General features: G+C 38.6%; 1 protein-coding gene across 1 annotated transcript; it reads right to left on the bottom strand.

Moving 5' to 3' along the window:
* Positions 1–7,992: 7,992 nt before the first annotated feature.
* On the bottom strand, positions 7,993–9,643 carry LOC137273307 (uncharacterized G-patch domain protein DDB_G0278987-like). The gene is made up of 2 exons (XM_067805877.1): positions 9,427–9,643; positions 7,993–8,714 (listed from the first exon to the last, which is right to left on the bottom strand). The coding sequence occupies exons 1-2, from the start codon at positions 9,641–9,643 to the stop codon at positions 7,993–7,995; spliced, it is 939 nt and encodes a 312-aa protein (XP_067661978.1).
* Between the last annotated feature and the right edge of the window lie 9,307 nt (positions 9,644–18,950).

Here is an 18,950-nt window from a genome sequence, read left to right as displayed (position 1 = left end):
ATCGGGTAACATTCCTCCTTCATGGCGTGACGCCATAGTAGTACCAATACCTAAACCTGGACGTGATCATACGGATCCATCCAATTATCGTCCGATTTCATTAACTAGTTGTGTTTGCAAGACCATGGAACGCATGATAAATAATCGACTAGTCTGGTACTTGGAAACAAATAACCTTATAACTGATATACAGTGTGGTTTCCGTAAAAACAGAAGTACCGTTGATCACTTAGTGCGTTTAGAATCATTTCTTAAAAATGCACTAATTAATAAACAAAATGCTGTGTCAATCTTTTTTGATCTAGAAAAATCATATGACACAACCTGGAAATATGGTATTTTAAGAGATTTACATGACTTCGGTGTGCGAGGTCGTTTACCTCAATTTATACCCAACTTTTTAAATGATAGACAGTTTCAAGTTCGAGTGGGTTCTACCCTGTCTGATCATTACAATCAGGATCAGGGTGTTCCACAAGGCAGTATTTTGTCTGTTACACTTCTTAGCATAAAGATAAACAGTTTATCAAAAGTTTTAAACGATTCAATTGATGGATCGTTATTTGTGGATGATTTTAATATTTCTTGTCGTGGGAAAAACATGCATACTATTGAACGGCAACTGCAGTTGTGTTTAAACAAAATAAATAAATGGTGTCTTGAAAACGGCTTTAAATTTTCTAAATCCAAAACTAACTGTATACATTTCTGCAGAAAATATAAACCACATAAGGACCATGAAGTATCTCCAGATGACACTCCCATCAAAGTTGTAAAGGAGGCCAAGTTCTTCGGACTAATCTTTGACTCCCACTTAACATTTCTACCTCATATTAAGTCCCTTAAAACTAAATGCCTGAAGGCTCTTGACTTGTTGAAAGTTGTTTGCAACTCAAAGTGGGGAGGGGATCAAGCAACCCTCTTACATCTATATCGATCACTCGTGCGTTCGAAACTCGATTATGGCTCCATCGTATATGGTGGAGCCTGCAAAAGCAACCTTAAACTTCTTGATTCTGTCCACCATCAAGGCTTAATACTTTGTCTTGGGTCTTTCACAACTTCACCTATTGATAGTCTTTTCGTTGAGGCCGATGAACCATCTCTTACTCAACGTCGTATAAAATTGTCTTCACAATGCATTACTAAATTATATTCTAATGAATCTAACCCTGCCTTTAACTGTGTGTTCAATCCCCTTTATGAGGATTTGTATAACAAAAAATCTTCTCTTGTTCCACCTCTTAGGCACAGAATTAAACCATTTAATTCTTCTGCCGGCATTGAGCTGGAAAGTATATCGCCTTTCCGTCTTCTTTCTTCCCCTCCTTGGCAATTGGTTAGGCCACAAGTGGACCTAACATTAACATCATTTAAAAACTCAGAAACAAATGACTTACAATATAAACAAGAATATCATCAATTAAAACATAAATATAGCAATTACAAACCCTTATTTACAGATGATCCAAGGACGGTGGGGCAGTTGCTTGTGCCACTGTCATTGGATCCAGAACAATATCTTCTAGATTACCAGAGAATAGTTCTATTTTTACAGCTGAAGCTAACGCCATATTAACAGCTCTCAAATATATTCAAAGACACCCTAAACGTAAACAGTATATATTCTATTCCGATTCTCTTTCTTGCCTTCAGGCTATTAAAAACATTTCTTGCAAACATCCACTTTTAATTGAAATTATTGAATTGTATAATGGTCTTGCAACTGACCAATACGACATCGTCTTCTGTTGGTTACCCAGCCATGTAGGGATCACTGGTAACACATTGGCTGACCTTGCTGCTAAGGCAGCACTCAACAAATCTGTGACAGCATTGCTTATTCCTTACAGTGATTACAAAGCGAGCATTAGATCTTATATCCGTGATCTGATGCAGAAGAAGTGGGACACCCAAGTGGGTATAAATAGATTACATGAGATAAAACCTTACATTGGTTATACCCACTTGGGCTGTCAGTCCAGATTTGAAGAGGTTATTTTACGACGATGTCGTATTGGCCATAGTAGATATACTCATTCATATCTTTTAAAAGGTGAGGATCCTCCATTTTGGATCCCTTGTGATGAGAGAGTCACGGTCAAGCATATTCTGCTTGACTGTGTTGAATTCTCCATCAAAAGGGATAAATATGTTACAGTTAAAACAATGAAGGATCTTTTTACCAACGTTAATTCTCATTTTATTATAGGTTTTTTAAAAGAAATTGATTTTTTGGGTGAATTTTGAATAGTATGTTTCTGTAAATAGATGTATTTTAATGATTGGTAGTTTGAATTAGTAACTTGAATTGTTAGTGGCTGTACCCTCAAAGGGGGTTGAAGTATTGTAAAGTTATTGTCCTCCTGAGAGGGTACGTAAGTCCACAAGCAGTGAAAGTAAATTCTAAATTTCCAGGTTTTTAATCGTAGAATAAATGTCTTTTTATTGTATGGCTAGATCTCACAAATTGCTGACGGCTGAGGGAATGATGTAAATCCAGCTAGGGTCCATGCAGGCAGCAGGTAGTCCCCATGGTCCCTAGTATGGTGATCTACCTGCAGTTGTTAGCAATCTATAGCCCATTTTTACATTGTATTGTCCTGTATAGATAAATTGTTTTAGGTATAGGTACTAGTTTTATATTATAATCTGTGATATCCTAGTTGTTTTTCTGTCCTTCGCTGACAGATTTCATAATAGACATATATTTCATTCTAGTATTGAATGTTCTCGTCACGATATGGCTGAGATATTGCCGATGTGACGTTAAGTATTAACTCACTCACTCACTGAACGCAAACGTTTTATATTCTTCACCTCACCTGCAATGCCATATATGCCCTTAGAGATTACAAAAGGGTTTAGTTTAAGTGGTGTCTTGTCTACAGTACTGAGAACCAGGAAACGTGGCCAATTGTCTGTTGAGTTGGATGACCTCTGTTCATTATCATTGTCGAGCTGACGTTTGTTTTTGTTTTTTTGTTGGGGTTTGGTAGTCCATGGTAAGATTATTTTGATTCATCATCGGAGTATCACAAGGACAATGCTAATTGCAAGTGGGTTTCCTACTTGCAGCACCAAGGATACCCCGATGATATACTCCAGCAGAAAAATTAATAATTAATAATTCTACCAGATTGGCCCATGAGCCACCGCCTTCTGACACTGGCATGTAGGCAAATTTTCTCAATTTAAAAACAAAACAAAGAAACCATATGTATCATAGCATATGTATGTATGTATATTTAAATATTGTGTTGAAATTAATACCAAGCCAAACAATGATCGAACAATGAAATTTAGTGTTCAGGGCTCGGCATGACCAGTCGATTGGTTGAACCGGGCCCATTCAACCACCTTTCTAGGCGAAGTCAGGGCCAAAGTGGTGTATTGAGCAACAGGGACACGGTTACAGGCCCCTATTGCCCTCAACCACCAGGATCCCTTTCTCCGCCGACACAGGGCCGCAACCCACGGCAAACGGGTTGATGGACCAAATATCCCCCCGGGTCCACTACGGGGCTGTCGGCGAGCTCTTAGCGTTACCCAGCACCCACCACGAGGAGGTGGCTTGCCACGGGTGCCTACCTAAACCTGGACGTGATCATACGGATCCATTCAATTATCGTCCGATTTCATTAACTAGCTGTGTTTGCAAGAACATGGAACGCATGATAAATAATCGACTTGTTTGGTACTTGGAAACAAATAACCTTATCACAGATCTACAATGTGGTTTCCGTAAAAACAGAAGTGCAGTAGACCACTTAGTGCGTTTAGAATCATTTGTAAAAAACGCACTGATTAATAAACAACATGCCGTGTCTATCGTTTTTGATCTTGAGAAGGCACAAACTGGAAATATGGCATTCTGAGAGATTTACATGATTTTGGTTTGCGCGGTCGTTGGCCTGAATTCATAGCCAAATTCTTAAATAACAGACAATTTGAAGTCCGCGTAGGTTCTACCCTGGCTTATCATTACAACCAGGATCAGGGTGTTCCACAAGGCAGTACTGTTTCAGTCACACTTTTTAGTATAAAGATAAACAGTTTATCAAAAGTTTTAAACTATTCAATTGATGGATCGTTATTTGTGGATGATTTTAATATTTCTTGTCGTGGGAAAAATATGAATACTGTTGAACGGCAATTGCAGATGTGTTTAAACAGGATTAATAAATGGTGTCTTGAAAACGGCTTTAAATTTTCTAAATCGAAAACTAACTGTACACATTTTTGTCGTATATATAAACCACATAAAGAGCCTGAAGTATCTCTAGATGGCACACCAATTAAAGTTGTGACGGAAGCTAAGTTCTTGGGTCTCATTTTTGACTCACACTTAACGTTTTTAAAGCATATTAAGTCACTTAAAACTAAATGCCTGAAAGCACTTGACTTGTTGAAAGTGGTTTCAAATTCAAAATGGGGAGGGGATGTTACGACGCAAATTGTAATAACGCGGCAAAATGTAATAACACCGCGGCAAATTGTAATATCGCGGCAAATTGTAATAAAAAGTGCGGCAAATTGTAACAACTGAAACTGCGGCAAATTGTAATAACGCTTGCGGCAAAATGTAATAAAATACATTTCATTGCCTATTATGCAAGGGAACATCCACAATGTTAAAGTGTCAGACTAAGCTTCATGATAATCAAAACCTGGACAGTGAAAACATCGCACTTTCGAAAATTAGAACAAACAGGGGCAAATTGTAATAACACACGTGGCAAATTGCAATAACATCTCTCAATTCTTCTAATCTCTAAAGAAAGTCGAAATCCAACCTTTCTTCGTCTTCATCACGATCACATGTCACCACTCATATGTTAATAGAAATGAACTATTTTTTTTCAAAATTTCTGAAGTCAGTCAAAGTCGGGTACTGTATCTTGTACCAAAGTGCGTGTAAATTGTAATAACAAGTGCGTCAAATTGTAATAAACTGCGGCAAATTGTAATAACAGACGCAGCAAATTGTAATCAACTGCGGCAAATTGTAATAAACTGCGGCAAATTGTAATAACAGACGCGGCAAATTGTAATACCAGGTGCGGCAAATTGTAATAACATCTCTCATTCCTGTTGTACTTTCCAAGGAAAGTTGGACCATGCAGATAGCAGAGGTACTGTAAGTCCCAGTGGTCCCTAGTATGGTGATCTACCCTCTCTTGTTGACAATCTATGGTCCGTTTTATATTGCACCGTGGAAATAGTGATACTATCATTTTTTAAAGTTTCGACGCTAGTTTTAATACTAACCGTGATAGTCTAGTGGTTTTACTGTCCTTCGTCGTCAGGTTCTTCATAACATGCATATATATTTCGTTTTTTTGCCTCGTATATTCTCTTACGATATGGCTGCGATATTGCCGATGTGAGGTTAAATATTAACTCACTCCAAAGAAAGTCGAATTCCAACCTGTGTTCGTCTTCATCATAGTCCCATCCCACCACTCATATGTTTAAAAAAATACACACTATTTTATCCAAATCCCACTCGAAAGTCCACACTCGACGTCGGTTACTGTAACCTGTACCAAAGTGCGGCAAACTGCAATAAACTGCGGCAAATTGTAATAAGATCTCTCCATCCTTCTAATCTCTAAAGAAAGTCGAAATCCAACCTTTCTTCGTCTTTATCGCGATCACATTTCACCACTCATATGTTAATAGAAATGAAAAATACAAACTGTATTTTTCAAAATCACTGAAGTCCACAGTCGAAGTCGGGTACTGTATCTTGTACCAAAGTGCGTGTAAATTGTAATAACAAGTGCGGCAAATTGTAATAAACTGCGGCAAATTGTAATAACAGACGCGGCAAATTGTAATACCAGGTGCGGCAAATTGTAATAACATCTCTCATTCCTTGTACTTTCCAAGGAAAGTTGGACCATGCAGATAGCAGAGGTACTGTAAGTCCCAGTGGTCCCTAGTATGGTGATCTACCCTCTCTTGTTGACAATCTATGGTCCGTTTTATATTGCACCGTGGAAATAGTGATACTATCATTTTTTAAAGTTTAAGTTGTAATAACAGGTGCGGCAAATTGTAATAAACTGCGGCAAATTGTAATAACAAGTGCGGCAAATTGTAATAACAGACGTGGCAAATTGTAATAAACTGCGGCAAATTGTAGTAACAGACGTGGCAAATTGTAATGCCAGGTGCAGCAAATAGTAATAACATTTCTCATTCCTTATAATTTCCAATGAAAGTCGAATTCCAACCTGTGTTCGTCTTCATCACGGTCCCATCCCACCACTGATGTGTTTAAAAAAATCTAAAAAATACACACTATTTTCTCCAAATCCCACTCGAAAGTCCACACTCGACGTCGGTTACTATAACTTGTACCAAAGTGCGGCAAATTGTAATAAACTGCGGCAAATTGTAGTAACAGACGCTGCAAATTGTAATACCAGGTGCAGCAAATTGTTATAACATCTCTCATTCCTTATAATTTCCAATGAAAGTCGAATTCCAACCTGTGTTCGTCTTCACCACGGACCCATCCCACCACTCTTATGTTTAAAAAAATATTATAAATAATACACACTATTTTATCCAAATCCCTTAAGTCCACACTCGAAGTCGGGTACTGTAACTTGTACCAAAGTGCGTGTAAATGGTAATAACAAGTGCGGCAAATTGTAATAAGAGGTCCGGCAAATTGTAATAACAGACGCGGCATATTGTAATAAACTGCGGCAAATTGTAAAACCAGGTGCGGCAAATTGTAATAAGATCTCACATTCCTTGTAAGTTAAAACGAAAGTCGAATTCCAAGTATTAATAGTAATAACAGCTTTTATTCATTTTTAATTCCTGAGTAACTAGAACACTGATTTCAATGTCCTCAATGCCGATTTAATAGGGAGATAACGGGAATATTCGTCTCTATTTCTATAATTTATACCCAGTAACAGGTACATGTGTAATTGAATGTTCGTGAATTTGAATTAGACAGGGTAGAATCGCCATGATATAATATTTATTATATTTATTATATTTATTATAAAAACATTAGGTATTTTGACATAGTGAGTCGACTTCAAAACATTGAATCCATAAACGCATATATGACATTTTCAATGAACAAAATTAAAGGTCCTTTGTTTGTTCCACATTACCGTGGTCACCTCCGAGTACATTCATGTAGAACTAAAACAGACAACAGTTACTGACTCTTGCAAAGTCTGTCATATGTAATCCATCACTTACGTGGAGGGGTTGGTGCGGTTATTTGTAAGAAAATATGTGGAATTCTATGAAATTGTAGTGTAGTGAAAACTGTAGTGATTTTAGTGAGGTGCTTTGTCATAAGTGACTTCTTTCATATTGCAATAAGTGTCCATTTCACGTGAAGGGTCACAATCATGTTCCAATGATCAATACACCCAAGGCATTTCCTCGATGCGGTCATTCATACTTACATTGCTCAGGGATGAGTTATGGCGACATTTAAATCATGTTTCAGCAACAGGACTACGTCCAAACCATAAACTTACATGGTTCCAACATGTCATGTCAATCCAATAATTTCGATAACGCTGAGCAACACATGATAGTATGGAGTCTTTCAAACACTACTTTTTCCAAAATATGTCTTTTATTGTGTACCACCCACACGGATTCTTTTCTATAATTAACCACGCGTTGATCCACTTTATATGACTCACAATTCGTTTGAGTTCTATTGCTACGCCGCTTCCTTTACCATAGTTCATTATTAGTTTTCGCACACTTACAATTCTTTCAAGAGTGATATGTGGGCAGTAAATTCGTGGTCGCAGATGGAGAAATGACTTAGTATGTGAACGAAATTGATGTGAAACTTGCAAGAAAGATAATATTGTTTTGCACAATAATCGGTCAGAAGATTGAAGGGCTTTCTGTAAAGACAGTTCAATAATAAGACACACAACTTCGTTTGGTAAGTCAGCAAAAGCAGCTTGTTCATATTCTTGTGGAACATAATCAATACCTTCCATATTGAGATCTTCTTCGCTTGAGAACTTCCTCGTCGCTACTATTCTGGTCTCGTGTTGGTGTTGCATTTTCACTTGCTTCCGTTTCTAAAAGCTCCTGATCAATGGGTGAACTATCTTGTCGTGGGACATTCTGTTCTCTGTCGCTGCTGTTTGTCGTGCCAGAGCCTTGTTCAGTGAGCAAACAATGATCTTGCTCTTCATCGCTGTGTAAGGTTTCTGTTGACGCGCCCTTTCTGTTCCCGTCCAAGTCATAATCATCACATTTTTCTTCATCACTGCCGTTGTCATCAGACACTTGCTTTGACTCCCCAGTGTCTGTAGATTCCTGCTCAGTGTCTGCAGATTCCTGCTCAGTGTGTGGAGAATGCCCTTGTTCTTCGTTGCTGGTACGTTTTCCGTACAAGCTTTGTCTTGAATTTTCCGCTCTGATTCCTTCGAATTCAGATGAACAACGGTCATCACATGGTGATGATGAATCACGGGAATTGAATTCTTTATCGTCACTGTTGTTAACAGACTCCTGTCTTGGCACATCTGTTGTTTCTGTTCGTAATGGATGTTGATAATCATATACTGGTACTTGCTCTTCATTTGGAGTCCCATGCACCTGCAGTGCAAGATAGTGTTCGCCTTCTTCTTCAGCAAAATGACCAAGATTGAGAGCGTAAATGGCTACACTGTCCGTGGGAACGATATTAACTGTTGCATCTATGCCAAGGGATGAATGCACAATTATGTTGACATTAAACACATCTGAGACCGATTGTAGTGTTATATGGTCACCGTAGGTACCAGCTTCTAGCATACCAGCTATATATGTGTCCCATTCTTCACCGGTATAAAGTTCCAAGGGAAATCCATCTGGTGTATAGGGATGCTCTATGAGATAACTCACTACCTGTTCCCGAAGTGTCCTAGAGGAACGGAATATACCAATCTTTGCTAAAAGGTGACATAAGGCTGCAAACTGACAGTCGCCGTTTCCTGGGGGGTCGTAAACGATGTGCCTATAGATGCAAATGGTCTATCCGTGTCCAACAGTGGTATACGATACTTCGCTCGGTGTTGCGTTGTGATCTGGACGTCGCTCTTTGCTTTCGTTTTACTTCAGCATCAATTGTGGAACTTGACAACTTATCGACTGACATCCATTCGGACGTGTGCTCTTCTCCTGTTATAGGATTTGTGAATGAAATCATATACATCGATGATTTTAACTTCCGTGCAAGTATTTTCCCTTTTACAATGTGCTGTTTCTTGGGAGCCAGTTTTCCCTTTTTTGAACTATATTTGCATAATACATCGTCACCAACACTGTACACTGACGGGGGATATAGTCTTCGTTGTCTAGCCACACTGCGTCTATTTGATTTCTTTGTCGCTACTTCAGCACGCTTTCTGGCCTGAGTAGCGTATTTACTTTGCTTCAATCTGTCCATGGCATTACGTTCTTCAGTATTTTCATTCACAATATCAGCATTGAAGTCATCTGAATCCATGTCTACAACAATGTTGGATTTTCTTCCGAAGTACACTTCAAATGGACTCTGCCAACCTAAACATTCCTTCTTTTCATTATTCATTATTGAGGCATATCTCCGCAAATGTGATGTCCAGTTCACACCCTTGGCGCCCATAGTTACAAAGTCATACATTATCTTCTTTCTCAGTTGTCTGTGTGATCTCTCCACCTTTCCTTGAGACTGGGGATAGTACGGTCTACTGCGTATTGGTTTTATTTTAAGGTTTTTACAAAGTTCATTTACATGCCCCTTAAATTCGACACCTTGGTCCATCTGCAACTTCCTAGGTGAGTCATGTTCTTCATAGATTACACGTAAAGCACTGGCTACACCCCTGCTCTTCTTTGTTAGCAACGCCACAAGCCATGTGTATCTACTGAAAACATCCACAAGAGACAGTATGAACTTATAAGTTTTGCCTTGCCATCTAACAGCATTTCTGCTGAAATCTACGAGATCCACTTGATGGTGGGATTGCACACACTTTGCCCTGACTGGTCTGATGATAGCTTTATTTGTAAACTTAGCAGTGTAGCAGTGTGGATGGCATATTTCTCTTTCGTGCGTAGTTCTCTCCGTATGGATCTTTCCGTAAGTCCTGACATGGAATCAGCTGCCAAATGCCATAGCTGATGGTATCCTGCTGATTTCTGACTATGAAATGCATGTTCGACAACCTTAGCAACATCCGTTCGTTTCACCACTGGCTTCCCTCTAAAATACAGTATATTGTTTGGCTCGGTGCCTGCGGAGAAGTCCTGTTTCCTTCTCCAATACCGGACAATGGCGTTTCGCTGACCTCTGGTTCTTACGGCAACTGGCGTTTGAAAAGTACCTTGCACAAGTGAGAGAATAGTATCATATGTTTCCTCGTCAAAACAATGCGTGTAATCCTTTCCTCTTGCGTTGCAGTTCAAAGTCAGGCAGCACACAACTGCTACAACGAATATTTGCATGGTTGAAAATGTCCGCGCAACTTGCACAAAGTCGAGATCAGTGAAAAACTTCCTTCGGCATCAATATGCGGACATCTTGGACAACACTGGAAAAAAACCCAACTTACTTGTGAATTTAGACATGCATTGATGCAAAGGTAAAAGTGAAAGCATGTAAAATCAGAAATATGTCTCATACTAAATGTATATATAATACGTTTTGAATATGTGGACAAATACAGCTGCCCCTACCCTGCCAAGGATGTCTACACTTGCAAATGTCTTGGAAATTTATTCGACATGTGGTGATGTGATTATCGCTAATACATGTGAGATTCGTCAACAGTGTTCTATGTACAAGCGGTGAAAGTTGTGTTGAATGTGGTTTATTGCATATTGTTTTGTGATATGCTGTCAGTTTATATATCTATATGTGAATGATGATCATTTGACACACCCAAATGTAACTCCAGTCTATGACTACTTAGAGAATAATTTTATGTGATATTATCTGTATTTATTTAAACGTATTTAGAAGTGGTCAATGTATATGACTTGGAATCCTCCACTTCATGCTGTACATTTTGTAGCATGGAGCGGTGTTTCCGTAAGCAGTTATGCTTGTTCACAAATCCAAATTCACGAAAATAACGACATTTATAATGGCATAAATTACGCTTTAATGACTCATGTAATGGTACAAATGTACATACTGGACAAAATCAGGTAGGAATATTTGTAAATTTTAAATAATGATCTATTAATTCATGAACGCACTCATAAAATATATCAGTCATAAAAATAGCAGCATCCCTAACATAATTTGTCCAGTATATAATCGCTATGTTACTATGCATCCTATCAGCCTGTTTACAATTTGTTGATCATACTCTTCTATTGACCCTATTGTTTTGGGAGGGAGGGCCGTAGTGTATCATTTAATCTTCCATTCATTCACATATGCACTTCTTTCTTCAATTCTTCTTCTTTATTTCATTGATTCATTCACATAATTCTTGCTCTTAATTGTTACTATAATTCATCCATTGTAAAATTCCGACTGATACAATAAACTGACTGAAGTTCTGTCCAGGGATAATCTACAACGTATATACTCTGTATAGTTTCCCTGGTTAAACACAACTGAAGTTGCACTGGGAACGAGCCATGTCACTGTGCGCGTTTGAGCATGACGAGGCACACGTTTATTAGTATAAATGGTAAAGAAAGCAAGCGAGTGACCTATCCCTGTTGTAGAGTATCCCTGGTATGTAATAGCTCACTGGCTTCTATTCTCGATTCACCGCGAAAATGGACTAAACTGTGCGGATAGACACTTCACTCACTCATTCGTTTAATGGGAAACATACCGTTGGTTGGGAGGTATTTGCAAGTAATAGTGATAGTTTTAGGACTTATGTTAGGCTGTTTTTGAGGTGTTTTTGAAATATGACCTATCGCCGATCTGTTCTGCACGGCGTTGTGTGAGTGTTTCTAGTTATTTCTTCAAAACATTTGTCACATACACCTTATTTTCTTATGAGCGGAATACACTATCAGGTGAAATATGTTTCCAAGTAATAGTTACAGTAAATGTTAGGGTGCATTTGAGGTGTGTGAAAAATCTGACATATCTCTGATTTGATATGATCAGCCATCGAAATATTACATTGCGTTGTTTCAGTGTTTCTACTTATTATTCTAAAACTTCTTTCACATACAGCTTTAATTTTTGTGATCGATCTGATCCGCTACTGCTTCTTGAAGGTTAAAACTTCTTTCTTTCTTGAGGATCTTATTATTTGACAAACCTGGAATAGTTCTGTGATAGTTTTAAGCTTACTTGTGTGACACTGTCAATTAACATTTTGTTAATGTCCATGCTATTCTTCACATGCAATAAGATATCTGAATTAATTATTAATGTAAACAGAAATGTCTCACAGTAGATATTTTAAAGAGGACAGCTGATGTCAATACTTGTTATAGAGAAACTTCATGTGTTCCAGCGAACTTTAACATGTTTTCGGAGGAATGGCCGTGGTGTATCATTTATCATTTATTCTTTCATTCATTCATACTTATTGCCTTATTCTTTTTCTTTACTTCTTTCATTCACTCACATATAATTCTTGCTCGTAATTCTAACTATAATTCATTCATTCAGCCAGTTTATTGTATCAGTCGGAATTTTACAATGAATGAATTGAAGGATTATAGTAAGAATTAAGGGCAAGAATTATGTGAATGAATTAAAGAAAGAAAGAAAATGAATACTATAAAGAAGTACATATGTAGATGAATGAAAGAATAAATGACAGACTGCGGCCTTCCCTCCCAAAACTTGTTAAAGTGAGTGAGTGAGTTAATATTTAACGTCACATCGGCAATATTTCAGCCATATCGTGACGAGAACATTTCTATATTGAAATGAAATATGTATACATTATAAACACCTGTCGTCAAAGGACAGTAAAACAACTAGAATATCGCAGTTACAATTAAAACTAGTGTGCAGAGTTAAAACAAATACCACTATTTGGACAATACAATATAAAATACGGGCTGTAGATCGCCAACAACTGAAGGTAGATCACCATACTAGGGACCATGGGGACTTACATTGCTTTTGCAACCTGCATGGACCCTAGCTGGATTTACACCATCCCCTCAGCCGTTGGTGATTGTAGGAAAATGTAGCCGAAATTTAAAATGACAAAAATACTACGATTAAAAAATTGGTCAGTTTTGATTTCACTTTGAAAGTTTTGGGACTTACGTATCCTCTCAGGGGGACAATAATTTTACGCTACTTTAACCCCCTTTGAGGGTACAGCCACTAACAATCGCAGTTGACAATTCTTACCACCATGGTTAAAATATCAGCTTTCTATTTACAAAACATATTCTTCAAAATTTATGTAATAATTCTATTTCCTTTAAAAATTCAATGATTAAATGATAATTAACATTAAAAAGATCCTTCATTGTTTTGACATTAAAATATTTATCCCTTGTGATGGCAAAATCAATACAGTCAAGCAAGATATGCTTGACCGTGATTCCTTCATCACAAGGGATACAAAACGGAGGATCCTCACCTTTAAGTATATATTCGTGAGTGTATCTAGTATGGCCAATGCGACATCGTCGCATAACAACCTCCTCAAATCTGGACTGACAACCGAAGTAGGTGTAACCAATATACGGTTTTATTTCATGTAATTTATTAACACCCATTTGGGTGCCCCACTTCTTCTGCATTAGATCACGGATATAAGATCTAATTGTAGCTTTATAGTCTGAGTATGGAATCAGAAGTGGTGTCACAGATTTGTTGAGTGCTGCCTTAGCAGCAAGATCGGCCATTGTGTTGCCAGAAATGCCAACGTGGCTTGGTAACCAACAAAAGAGGATGTCGCATTGGCCAGTAGCAAGATCATTATACAATTCAATAATGTCAATTAAAAGTGGATGTTTACATGATAGGTTTTTAATAGCCTGAAGGCAAGAAAGAGAGTCGGAATAGATTATGTACTGTTTATGTTTAGGATGTCTTTGAATATATTTAAGAGCTGTTAATATGGCGTTAGCTTCTGCAGTGAAAATAGAACTGTTATCTGGTAGTCTAGAAGATATTGTTCTGGATCCAATGACAGTGGCACAAGCTACTGCGCCATCGTCCTTGGACCCATCTGTAAATAAGGGTTTGTAATTGCTATATTTAATTTTTAATTGATTATATTCTTGTTTATATTGTAGTTCATTAGTTTCTGATTTTTTAAATGTGGTTAATGTTAGGTCAACTTGTGGCCTAACCAACTGCCAAGGGGGAGAAGAAAGAAGGCGGGAAGGAGCTATGATTTCCAGCTCAATGCCGGCCGAAGAAAGAAAGGGTTTAATTCTATGCCCTAGAGGCGGAACAAGAGAAGATTTCTTGTTGTATAAATCCTCATGAAGGGGATTGAACACACAATTATAGGCAGGGTTTAATTTATGAGCGTATAATTTGGAAATATATTGTAAAGACAATTTTATACGGCGTTGTGTAAGAGATGGTTCATCGGCCTCAACGTAGAGACTGTCAACAGGTGAGGTTCTGAACGACCCAAGACACAGTCTTAGACCTTGGTGGTGGATAGAATCAAGAAGTTTAAGGTTGCTTTTACAGGCACCACCATATACGATGGAGCCATAATCGAGTTTTGAACGGACCAGTGATCGATATAAGTGTAAGAGAGTATTTTGATCCCCTCCCCACTTTGAATTGGAAACAACTTTCAACAAATCTATTGCCTTCAGACATTTAGCTTTAAGGGATTTAATGTGTGGTAAGAAGGTTAAATGAGAATCAAAAATTAAACCCAAGAACTTGGCCTCCTTTACAACTTTGATGGGTGTGCCATTTAAAGATAGTTCAGGGTCCTTATGCGGCTTATATTTTCTACAAAAGTGTATGCAATTAGTTTTGGACTTAGAAAATTTGAACCCGTTTTCAAGACACCATTTATTTATTTTATTTAAACACAGCTGTAGTTGCCGTTCAATAGTACGCATATTTTTACCACGACAAAAAATATTAAAATCATCCACAAAAAGTGATCCATCAATTGAATCATTTAAAACCTTGGATAAACTGTTGATTTTAATGCTAAATAAAGTGACAGACAAAATACTGCCTTGAGGGACACCCTGATCCTGGTTGTAATGGTCAGACAGGGTTGTACCCACGCGGACTTGAAATTGCCGGTCATGTAAAAACTGTGATATAAAAAGAGGCAAACGGCCTCGCAAACCTAAATCATGGAGATCCTTCAAAATGCCATGTTTCCAGGTTGTATCATAAGCTTTTTCAAGATCAAAGAAAATTGATACAGCATGTTGTTTATTGACTAGAGCATTTTTAACAAAGGATTCTAGACGTACCAAATGATCAATGGTACTACGATTTTTCCTGAAACCACACTGAATATTTGTTATAAGGTTATTGGTTTCAAGATACCAGGTTAATCTGTTATTCACCATACGTTCCATGGTTTTACAGACACAACTCGTTAAAGAGATTGGTCTGTAATTAGACGGATCAGAATGATCCCGGCCAGGTTTTGGAATGGGAACTACAATGGCATTACGCCAAGACGCTGGGAAATTCCCCGAAGTCCATATGGTATCAAATATACTTAGCAGTGTTTCCAAACACGACTCGGGCAAATGCTTCAAGAGCTGATAGTGGATATCATCAGCTCCTGTTGCTGTATCATGAGCCTGCTCAAGGGCGGTATTGAGCTCATGGAGTGAAAATAATTCATTATAATCTTCACCATTGTCTGAGGTAAAATTGATTTTTTTCTTTTCCTGTTGTTTCTGATACTTTTGAAACTCAGGAACATAATTTGATGAAGATGAGTGTTTGGCTAAAGTTTCACCAAGTTTATTTGCAATGTCAGTTTTATCAGTTAAAAGATTATCACAATCCTTCAGATGATTAACAGTGGATGTTGATCCTTTGCCCTTAATTCTTTGGACCATGTTCCACACTTTGGACATAGGTGTGCGTGAGGTTATTTTGGAAATATAATTCCTCCAAGACTGACGTTTATTCTGTCGAGCCTTGGCATTTGATATTTTAACTTGATCCAAATTATGAACAGTAGGATGTTTGCGGAAATATTTTTCTGCTTTCTTCCTACACTTTCTGGCCTGTTTACATTCACTATTAAACCATGGCTTCCGAATATGTGGAATTGCAGAGGACTTTGGTATAGTTTGGTCAGCAATGGTGTTCAGTATATCTGAAAATAACTGTACAGGATTTTCGCTGTTCGCTAAAACATCATGTGTTAAGTGATCAGTACATAGAGTCTTATATAATGACCAATCAACCCTGGCGAAGTTCCTTCTTGATACAGGTGGATCATCACCAGGGCTGATGAATTTGAGAATAGTGGGGAAGTGATCACTCCCACACAGGTCATCATGAACCATCCATTCGAATTCATTATATATGGTTGAATCACAGAGTGATAAATCCAGGGAAGAATATGCTCCCGTAGCTGGGTGTAAATAGGTGTTTGAATCATCATTGAAAATGCAGAGATTATTATCTGATGTAAATTCCTCAAGGATTTTACCTCTGTTGTTAGAATGAACACTTCCCCAAAGCGGATTGTGTCCATTCAAATCGCCCATGATGATACATGGCTTTGGTAGCTGGTCATACAGATTCTGTAGATCCGTGAGACGGATATGAGAAGATGGAGGTATATATAAGCTGCATAGAGTCAATGCAATATGCAGGGTCAGTCGAACAGCTACAGTTTGAAGATTGATATGAAGTGGGACAGGGCTATGGATTATACCTTGTCGTACCAAAATAGAAGCACCTCCAGTTGCTTTATCTCCTGGAGGAGAAAAAGAGTGATAATCACTATATTGTCGTAGATGCAACGTATCTGTATTTTTCATATATGTCTCTTGAAGACATAGTGCTGACGGTTTAAAATCCTGTATCAACAAGTGGATCTCATTGAAGTTATTCTTCAATCCTCTGCAATTCCACTGGATTATATTGGTCAGTTGAGTCATGGTGCCTCAATGGGTGAACGTTCTCGTGAATGGGAGGAGTAGCTAGACTTTCGCCTGTCCTGCGGGGACAGAGTGATTTCCATATCGAGAGGTCCAAATGAATTTTGAAGAGGAACCTCTGAAGGAGAAGACACAGTAGATGGTACGTTTCTATTTAATTTTTTGCCTTTCTTCTTTTTGGATAGATCACTGGATGACTGTGAAATGGTACATTGTGAAGAAGTCGTTTCTGATGGCTCAGTTGGAATGTCTGTCTGAGATCCAGACGTCGACATAGTAACTGGGGCAGTAAGTTTTGGGGATGGAGAAGTTGATGACGAAACAGGTTTTTCAGACTTGACCCATGTCAAGTCTGTCTGACAAGAAACGGATGAAGTTATCACAGATCGAGATACTGTAGCAGAGTAGCTTTTAGTCAGTTGGGGTGTCGCCTGAATTTTTATCAATTTCTTTGCCTCCAAGTAAGAAATATTGTTTTGACATTTTATTTTCATAATTTGGGATTCCATTTGCCACACTGGACAAGACTTTGATGATGCAGCATGTTTACCATCACAGTTGCAACATCTGAAATCCTCCTGACAGTTAGTGCCATCATGTTTGTCACCACAACGATGACATATTGCAGAGTTGCGACAAGAGTTGGAGCCATGCCCAAACTTTTGACATTTGTAACATCGAAGTGGAGTAGGGACATACACCTCCACGCCGATGTTGAAATAGCCTGCCTTTATCGACTCCGGAAGTGATGAACTAGCAAATGTCATCAGATATGTGTTTGTATTGATAACTGAACCATCTTTCCTTATCGTGAAACGTTTCACTGATGTTACCATCTGATCCTTTAACTCTGTAGCAATTTCTTCTTCAGACATGTCGGACAAGCAACGAGCCCTGTCACGAACAATGCCTCGACAAGAGTTTAGTGTTCTGTGCACAGACACAGCAACCTCAATATTAGCAAATGTTTTTATTGATAGCAAATTGAGAGATTGCTGTCTCCGGGCACACTCCACAAGAAGTGAACCACTGGGGAGACGGGTGACATTGTTTACTTCACCGCAAATGCCAGAAATGGCCTTTGAAATGGCAAACGGATTTAATTTTATTGGAAGGAAATTAGTAGCCTCAATGACTAGAAATCGTGGCCAGGAATCATTGTCAGAATTTTGTCCAGCTGAGGGATCCAAATCCTCAAAACGTCTTTTCTTGTCTGAACGAGATGAACCAGCATGTGATAGTGCCATGGCGAAAGTAAAGAATTCAGCACCTCTGCTCCCCACCCACCATGGAGTGTCAACAAGGACGGTGTCAAATAGCACCGGATCTCCGAGATGCAGACACCAGGGATACAGAGGTGTTATACTCCAGAGATAAAGACTTGAAATGCTATGAAAAACTAAAAGAAGAAATGCCAGGCTGGTTCGGCCCATGACATCATTCCCAAGAATCACAGATTTCAGAGGTCTAATATCACCAGATTGGCCCATGAGCCACCGCCTTCTGGCATAAGACTCTAGGCAAGTTCATGTGATCAAAAATTAATACATTCTAGATCAGAAAAACAAGACCCATTGATAATGTATTCTGCAAGTATATTCACCATGCGCAGGGCTTGGCGTGACCAGCCGATTGATAGAATCGGGCCAATTCTATCACCCGTCTAGGTGAAATCAGGGCCAAAGTGGTGTGTTAGGCAACAGGCACACGGTTGCAGGCCCCTGTTGCCCTCAACCACCAGGATCCCTTCTTCCACCGACACAGGGCCGCAACCCACGGCAAACGGGTTGGTGGACCAAATATTCCCCCGGGTCCACAACGGGGGTATCAGCGAGCTCTTAGCATTACCCAGCACCCACCACGAGGAGGTGGCTCGCCACGGGTGCCCAAAACTTGTTAAA

This window comes from Haliotis asinina, chromosome 1, assembly GCF_037392515.1.
Source record: "Haliotis asinina isolate JCU_RB_2024 chromosome 1, JCU_Hal_asi_v2, whole genome shotgun sequence".
Classification (NCBI taxonomy): Eukaryota; Metazoa; Mollusca; class Gastropoda; order Lepetellida; family Haliotidae; genus Haliotis; species Haliotis asinina.
The sequence above is the reverse complement of the archived record's forward strand: the minus strand, read 5'-3'. Positions and strand labels throughout refer to the sequence as shown.

What these genes read in the sequence shown, in the direction of transcription:
- LOC137273307 (XM_067805877.1), bottom strand. Translation starts at nt 9,643, where the DNA reads ATGGGCGCCAAGGGTGTGAACTGGACATCACATTTGCGGAGATATGCC. An exon ending in CATGGACAGATTGAAGCAAA is followed by an intron (nt 8,715 to 9,426) that starts GTAAATACGCTA and finishes CCCTTGGCATAG; the next exon opens with ATGCAACAGTTAATATCGTT.